Source organism: Argentina anserina, chromosome 2, assembly GCF_933775445.1.
Source record: "Argentina anserina chromosome 2, drPotAnse1.1, whole genome shotgun sequence".
Taxonomy (NCBI): Eukaryota; Viridiplantae; Streptophyta; class Magnoliopsida; order Rosales; family Rosaceae; genus Argentina; species Argentina anserina.
In genome coordinates this window covers 24,971,536-24,980,698 of record NC_065873.1, presented here as the reverse complement: position 1 = coordinate 24,980,698, position 9,163 = coordinate 24,971,536, and the positions used below count along the sequence as shown (strand labels likewise).

The 9,163-nt window shown below is 37.2% G+C and overlaps 1 protein-coding gene across 1 annotated transcript; it reads right to left on the bottom strand.

Moving 5' to 3' along the window:
* Positions 1-2,142: 2,142 nt before the first annotated feature.
* Positions 2,143-3,889, bottom strand: LOC126783530 (uncharacterized). The gene is made up of 5 exons (XM_050509013.1): positions 3,108-3,889; positions 2,847-2,945; positions 2,657-2,724; positions 2,344-2,525; positions 2,143-2,290 (listed from the first exon to the last, which is right to left on the bottom strand). The coding sequence occupies exons 1-4, from the start codon at positions 3,753-3,755 to the stop codon at positions 2,411-2,413; spliced, it is 930 nt and encodes a 309-aa protein (XP_050364970.1). The 5' UTR covers positions 3,756-3,889; the 3' UTR covers positions 2,143-2,290; positions 2,344-2,410.
* Between the last annotated feature and the right edge of the window lie 5,274 nt (positions 3,890-9,163).

The window sequence follows — 9,163 nt, the reverse complement described above, 5'->3', positions numbered from 1 at the left end:
GTAGATCTCGCTGGAGCTCGAGAGGTCACGGCGGAGGAAAACATAGAAAGGAGAAGGGGCAATCCTCCATTCAATATTGGGACCAAATAACGACCTCCATTCGACTGTCGATAGAGGATTCACGGGGCAATCCTCAGTCCTCACACTGCGTGAGCCACATGCGCATCCCTAGCATACTTGCTCTGCAAAATATATGACCCCATCAATATTCCGGTGCTCAGGGGATCGGTCTCCGGCGGTAAGAAGAGCTTATCGACCAAGATTTCGAATTGGGTATGGAAATCTTCGAGTGATGTTTTGATATAGGATTCTGGGAGAGGTGAGGTGGGGATGGACTTTGAGATTGAGATGGGAGATTTGGGGGAGGAGAAGAAGAAAATCCAGTTGAAATTTGATGGAGAAAGGTGGGTTAGACCCTGATGGCAGAGGATTGAAGACGGCGGAGGAGATATAGAGGGATAAGGTGGGTGACGAATGATGATAGGAAGAAGATGGAGTGGTTGAGAGAAGGGGTTGTATCAAACCACTATGGTAAAAACTTAAGTTAATGGTTTGTAACAATCCATTAACGGGATGACTTTTGGCCGTCTCCCCAATTGTTGAGTGCCACGTTAGCTTTTTTGACCCGTGTATATACACGGGCTGTGTATGGAATAAGCTCTCCAAATTAGGATATTCACGGACAAAATTTTAGATTTGGGTACACTTAGAAAGTTTGGTGGGTACATTTAGCAACACTATGAAATTTATGGAGAGCAAAGATGATTTCTCTCTCCCTTGTGATAGAAACCCTAAGATGGTCACTTCCTCCTTCCAATGGCATCGACACATCTCCAAATCCTTTGCCCTTATACAAAGAACTCACCATGCCCTCTCTTGGTGCGGTAATATGGAGTTAGAAGAACAGGGCTCCCCGTCTTTCTCCTCTCGTGTTCTCTGGAGGTTGGTCCTCTTGTTCTAGTTGACGATGGCTGTCAGGTTTGGGAAGGGAGGTGATGGCTTCCCAAATCTGTCTGCGGGCCAGGAAGTATGCGATGGCGAGGCTGGATTGATGTCGACGTCGTCTTGCGGAGTGATGGCCCATTCTTTTAGGTCGGCTGGTTCAGTTATCAGTGCAACAGTTGACTGGGGAGAATGCTTGATCAGATTGGTTCATGAAAAGATTTGATTGGTTTTGGTGGAGAACATGGCTAGACGACGGTGGCAGGCTGGGTTGGGGAGATGAACATATCTTTGCTCAAGTCGTCGGAATTGTTGACGCCAGTGGTGGTCTTCTGCTATGGGTCGGCAATGATATGATAACGCCGTTAATTGCTCCGATGGCAGCTGAACCATAGATGTAGTTGATCCATGCTCCGGTGTATCAGATGATGGCGGAATAGCAGGTACCATTCTTAGGGTTTGGCTTGTTTTGGCTGATTGGGCCTTGGCTCGGTCAACTTTTTTATTTTTGTGGTGTGGTTTTGGTTTGTTGGGTCTTTATGACCCACATTAAGACTTAATTTGAGTCAGTTACAGTGTTAAGGAGAATTTGTTGTAACTATTTATTCAATCTTCTAATTCTTGTTAGGCATTGAAATAATAGTGTTATAAACAATATTCAAAAGATAGGACTCATAGGAGTATTTTTGGTTTTGTTTGCTTAGTTTTTTTCTAGGCTAGTAAAGCCATATTGTATGACTCTTTTATTATTGGTCATTATAGGTGAGTTATCTTTTATACTACTTACTGAATAAAATCATTATTGACTTTGTACTAAAAAAAGAATATAAAATTTATAACAAAAAATATATTCAAAAGGGTGGATCACAATAAACTGAAAGAATACAAAGTGAAAACAATATTTTTATTACGATACATATGTGATTTATTGAGATAGTAGTATCATAGTTTAGCTAGATGCCTAGATCCTTCTTGGTTTTGAAATTATTATTGTAAAAATAAAAACTGAGAAATCAGATGTATATTGTATTGAAATATTTATTTTTTTATTCTTATATTTTGTATTGGCAATTTTATATTTGTTGACAAACTCAATACTAATTTGAAAAAAGATGGAGCTTTAAATACTCTTTTGAGAGGTATGAATACAAGAAAATTCTGAAAGATTCTATAGCCTGAAGCATTGTAACAAGTTCCGATTCCAATTTTTTTCTACTTATAAAATAGGTATATTACATCTAAATCTCAAAATAATTAGAATCTACTCTTGGATACCAGCCCAACTTATACTAAGAGCCAATAAAAGTCCAGCCGAGCTTAGAAAAGGGATATAATGCTGTAACAAAAAAAAAGGGATATAATGCTGTAACAAAAAAAAAAGGGACATAATGCCAGCCCAGCTCGTAAAATGGATCTAACACCAGCGCATCCGTTAGCCCAGCCCAAAACCTCCCTCTGTTTCAGATTTTCAGTCCTTGCACAAGAAGTTTTGTACAACGTGGTTGAACTGCACAGAATCTTCAATCTGGGGCATGTGTGATGTGTTCTTGATCACCTCCAGTCTCGATTTCGTCCCCAGTAGCCTGCAATCAGAAGAAGCAAAAAAAGGTTTCCTGGAATGATCAATACCAAGTACATGGCACGGTGACATCTCCAAGCAATTGCAATTAGCTAGATTGATGATCGAAGCAGTATCAAAAACTGGTATACTTACTGCTTCAATTCAGTAGCCATCTCCAAAGGAAAAATCTGGTCACTTTCTCCCCACACTATCAACACCTCCTACGTTGTACAACCCAAGTACGTACATAGCAAATTAGAAATGCAAATCAAACTATTCTAAATAATTAACCACTAGTTATTTGAATCACAGAAGAATTACACGGTTGCTAGCTATATAGTACCTTATCATGAAGAGGAGATACGTTTGCTTTGTCATCTCTTCCAATGGTCACTCCCTTCAGAAGTTCCATCTTCTCCTTTCTTTTGTCCGAGTAGAGTCTCTACATTCACGTATAATACATTATAACTCGGATGATTGTCGAAATAATGTATCGATCGATATATTAAGTATTTCATATTCTCCCGTTAACTTATGGATAGATAGTGTTACGTACGACTCTAAATAAACTTGTATATATATGATGATCATCAAGATAATGTACCTTAATGAAGTCGTTCAAGAAAAATTGAGGAATCATGTCAACTTTCTTAAACATTGCAAGACCCATCAACTTGTGGAGCTGCGCAGCGGTGGCCGGAAGCATGAGTTCTTCGATTTGGTCGACGTCAGCTCTCTTGAGCAACGCCTCGCTATCTCTCCCTCTCATGTTGACCCCCGAGCTGGCGATCACCACCTTCTCAACTCTCTCCGGCCACATCCTGGCCAAGTGGTACGCCACGAAACCGCCGTAGCTGGTCCCCACCACGCTGAACCTCTCTACGCCCAGCTTCTCCAGCAGCTTCGCCACCGAGGCCGCCTGAAACGTCTCGTTCCTGTCGGCTGACGTGGTGGTGGACCCCCCGAAGAAGACGAGGTCGGGGACATAGACGTTGAACTTGGAACTGAAGAACTGGACCTGCTTCCGCCACTGCCACATTGTGGCCGGGCCGAAGCCGTGGATGAGAACCAGGGAGGGCTTCTGGTTTTGTCTGGGGGTAGTTTGGTGATTCGTAGTGGGGCCCCAGAAGTGGAGGGTGGTGTCGTCGTCGAGCTTCATGGACTGCTGAGAGAGGCCGGAGGCGGCGAAGCAGCGGCGGACGTAGATGCCCCATAGGGTTACGGGGCTGAGGAACGAGGGCAGAATCGTCATTTTGGATCAGTGGATTGGGAGAGAAGAGAAGATCTAATACGTACTAGATGAAAATCATGAAATGGGGAAAATGATGATCGATGATCATAGAGAAATGGGAGAGGGTTTTCTGAGTCTGTTGTAAAGAATGAAAAGCGTGTGGGAGTGAAAATTGATATACTTAATTTGAAGAGATGGGGGTTGGTTTAGGTAGATAGAAGCCTTTCTTTTCGTGTGGGTGGAGATTACTCGTATATGGGGACTATAGGGCCAACTTTCACCAACTTCTCTGATTTTTTTTTTCTATAAATGGATTACCAAGCAGTTCACTACGTACATCTGCTCACACCATACAGATCTTGTATGGCTTTATTCGTACTGAGACAAAGAGTGATCGATAGTTAGCCGCAAGTTGGGCATGTAATGCAATAGTGCATGTTATTGGTGTTAAATGTGTATGTCAAATTTCAGAGACTAAAAGGAATGAAATTTGCACTCACATTTGTAGTTTCATTCTCCAGAATGAATCATCTTTATGATAATTTGAGCGGAGAATTGAACTCATGTTAGTAATTATGAAGTGTGGTAGTCTGTTTTTCTTTCATGTCTTTCTATCCTCCATGTAACTTGAGGGTTCGTTAGCACAATTACCTCTCTAAAGTCCGTCATATGTGTTTTCGCTGCAGTCATATCTTTAGAGAATGAAATGTTGTAGATGAAAACTAGATTTGGGTCTCAAGGTCTCACCAATGCAACATTTACTTAGTGTAATCTGATGAAGCCTCCTGCATAGCCAGTCCAATTGTATTTAGAGCAGCCCCTTTTTGTAGCTCATTTTGAATCACAAATATATCACGTGATAGCTCAGTTAGATATATATATATATATATATATATATATATATATATAGTCAGTCTCTATTCAGAGTAAAGCTTCACTCTGAAATTACAGAGTGAAGTTCCGATTTTGGCACACTTTTCGGTCAAATTTTTTCACCATAAGTGATTCAATATTCAGGTATGATATTCAAGATCATCTCTACAAAATTTCATCTAATTCGGACATCGCTAAGGTATTAAAATTAGATTAAATGAATGAATGAATTAAAATTGTTCAACGTGAACCGTTCGTGTAAATCTCAATTTTGAAAGCTCAAACCATTATCAAATTGGATGAAACTTTGTGGAGATGATCTTGAATAACATACCTAAATATTGAATCACTTATGGTGAAAACATTTGACCAAAAAGTGTGCCAAAATCGGAACTTCACTCTGTAATTTCAGAGTGAAGCTTCACTCTGGATAGAGACTGTATATATATATACTGATGTATGTGGAACTGGATATCGATGAATGAAAACCAAGTTATTTTCATTTCATTTCCAACTTTACGTTTTGTCTTTACTTTCTACGCATCCTTTTTATGTACCCAACATTTGGTACTCAGAGCCAGTCATGATTGTCTGACGCGCAACCTCCACCAACAACATCCTTCTTTACCATTTTCCTCCGCCCTTGTTGACCCACCACTCCCATCCCCGCCGCATTCAACCTTCGCCCTTGTCGCCTTCAGTTCTACACCACCTCATTTGTCACGCCCCCAAACCCGATATCCCTATTATATGAAAATATGGTTATAGAATTAGAGTTGTGACCTTAAAACCAATAAAATTTTCTCAATAAAATTAACAGAAATATATGTCCGAATAATAATTTTATTATGAAATGAAATTAGAGTTATTTTACAATACCAAATATTTTACAATACTGCAATTTAGAAATATTAGAATTTAGCGAAGATACATGAGTTTCGCATTTATTTTCTTGAAATAGTAATTGAAGAAAAACCGTCATTTTATTTATTAGGTTCATCTCATTCCCCAAGCATAGACTTGTTACATGAAAATAAGATTATGTAGCATCATGAGTAACACAGACCCAGTAAGTATAGATTATTCTTATAATAATTTAGCTAATGAGAAATTCAAATATGAACAACCAACTAAAATGTACCAAGAACCAGGTGTATTTGTTCACACGAATTCTTGCTTATGCATATATATATATATATATATATATATATATACATATAAGCATCAAAATATTCAATCAATTATGTGAATTTTTAAGAAACTGGTAATCAATCACAAAGTCACATGTTAGGGTTCAAATTTACTCAAAACACAAATAAGCCTCAGCATATCGAGGACAAAACCAAAGTATGTATACTCAAAGTCAATTTTCCTATGAGTATATTAGTGCACTATCTGTAGGGACTAGGGAGTAGTAGGGCCCAAGACTAACTCACAAAGCACAAAATAATTTTACTTGTAATTCACTTAATCACGGGGCAGTACTAATCACTTGTCTTCACACCTCCAACTCAATAACTTCAATACAATATCACAAAGTTTAGTAATTAAGACAATACTTAAATACTAATAAAGTATATAACCTTACACCAAGATATAAATACTTATCAATAACTCAATGTATGCATTAAATAAGCAAGTTAATGAACTTGAAAGTAGATGTGCAATAAAGTAAATGTACTCTAAATTAAAAGTAATTAGACATTATTAGTAGTAGTCAAATGATTAGTAGCCTTTTCTCCTATAATAAGGGAAATCATTGTCAAAGTACCAATTGTCCTTCAAATATTAGTGTCAAAATCCATCAACTTTCCATATCGATAACTCAATAAATTTACGTCCAAAATAGGCAAGTAAGGAGTCCATGTTCAAGGATTTTTCATAAAGAATCTAATGAGATAAGTCATAAATTCCAGTTTGAAGTCACTGTCCAGAAAAATTCAAACACTACAGCAGTGTAGAAACATATCATCGTGTTATCAATCTTAGATGTCTACGTCTTTTACTTGTAACAAAGTTTCATCATTTCTTCTGAAACTTTTCAGATTAAAAATAGAGATCTTACGCTTTAATTTGATATAAAGTTTGTGAAAATTGTTAAGAAATAAGTGAGATATGAGTTTTTAAAATCATGAGTATTGCAAGAGATTTTCAGTAAGTTTATTAATTCTAATTTTGATTAGCCATAACTTCTCTATTTCTAAACATTCATGAGTGATTCAAAAACCTAAATTGAAACATTTTTCATGAAGAACTTAATGCTATTGTTACCTTAGACAAAATCAGATGTTATAAAATACGAAAATATAGCTCTTACCAAAATATGGTATTTTCCATTTTATTCTTAGTTATGCACTTTGATAAATCTTAAAAGACAAAAGATTATAAGGATGTAAAATGTACTTACTCTTGAAGTTTCAAAGGTGAAATGAAGTTTTTGTTGTGAATCTAAAGTTGGATTACTCTAACAAAGAAGGAACTTCTCAAGAGAAAAAAACTGGAGGCTAGAATTTTAGTGTGTGGAGCGTAAGTTGAGTTTTCTATCAACTAAGGGAGCTATAGATTTGCATGGATTATGATTTTGAAGTGTGTAGGAAAGCTGAGGCAGCTCACAAATATATATAGACCAAGAAGAAACACAAATATTCAATTCTCAACTATCTTTCTTGACTTAGGAGACCAAAAATTAATATTAAGTGATAGTCTAGCTAGTTATGGTGAATGTTCACAAAGAAAATCAGATAGTATGATGGGGTGAAACATAAAAATTAGCGAGGTTCAATACGTATTGGCATATGGGTTGTCTATATATGTAGATATAACAAACACATTTAGACATGTGTTATTTTAAAAAGTAGAGTAATTTAGACATGTATTCCTTTCATAAGGTTTGTAAATATGTTTGCTATATCTAATACTAATATAATGCATGATAAAAAAATACTATGGCCCCGTTTGGTTAATAGGAAATCATGCTATAGAAAATGAATTCATTTCAGTTTTCCATCTCTAGGTGTTGTTTGGTTGTTATTTAATATTGGAATGTAAATAAAAAAGTGATTTGACTGAAAATTGATTCTCTCTTAAAGCCTGAAATGATTTCCCTACCTAGGGGGGTATTCTATTTCCATTCCTATTGATAAAAGACTAATTTCCTTTTAAATTGTATTTTATTTCCTTATAATGAGTTTTGATGAAAATTTTGTTTAAATATTTCATTCCAATGACTTACCAAAATAATTATTTTCTTATAATGACTTACCAAAATAATTATTTCCTTATAACAGACTTACCAAAACCTTTTCCATTTCGATATCTGAATTTTAGATTTCGATATCTACCAAACACTTATATGGAATTAACAAAACCTTTTCCATTTCCATATCAGCCTGGAAATGAAATCAAATCTTTTTCCTTTTTTCACATTTCATTTAAACAAACGGGACCTATTAGTATTAGTCTTAAATTCGATTACAAGTATTGAGTTTATGCAAAAAATATGAGCTAACGTACTCTAGTACTCAAATCGTGGTCTAATACTTACAAAGAAAAATTATCTATGTTTGAAAGTAAGATGATGGTGAGATTCAATAAACGGGTGCTAAGTGAACTTTTAGCGCCATTGGTTTCTAAAGAGAAATATTTAGAGGAAATTTGAATTAATTTTAAGTTAATGTAACCTTAGAGTGCTCAATAGTAAATACTAAATTTCGGGGTATTACATCATTCCTCTAACATGTTGGAGGAAACCCAGCTCACTAATTTTCAAAATACAGTGGAGTTCCTACAGGATTAGAATGATGCATTACATCTTTCCATGGAAAAGCTCACTCAAAAGGTGCAAGAGTTCCAATCTGCTTTTGAGTCCAAAATCTCAGCTCAGATTGCTTCGTTGTAGAACACCGTGGTGGCGGCTGCCCTCTACAAGCCCAATACACATGTCTCACCCCAGCTCGAACAGTTTATATTCAACCCAACCAGTGGTCCTTCTTCTACTCTGTCATACACTATTTGGCTCATCACAACTGTTCTCTCTTCACCAATGTATGTGTTGTCTGGCAGCAACCCTACTTACTCGGCGGTGCCAAGCACTCACCCCACCACCGTTCCACACTCGACTCTACTAACCTCGCCTCTGCCTTCTACCATTACACATCCTTTCCCCACCTCCACCAACCAGCCTCCACCTGGGTTTCCAGTTCCATCCCAGGCCCACACCTCATTTCCATCATTTACAACCCACCCTACCTTCCCTCCACGTTATACCTACAACCCCCCACCACAACCAGAAACTTTCCACCACAAAACACCAAAGATTGAATTACTCATATTTAATGGAGAGGATGTGTTGGGCTAGATGGCCATGGTTGAACGCTATATGCGTTCTATAATGTTATATATATTATAATAGATATATGTTATGCGGTATATATCTATATTGAATATTGAATTTGTGGTCTTTTACATGAGAGAGTTTGCCTTGCCTCCTCTTACCTTGGGCCGACGACGACAATTTGGATGGATGCGTATGAGCAGTGCCATCCTTGCGCATCTTG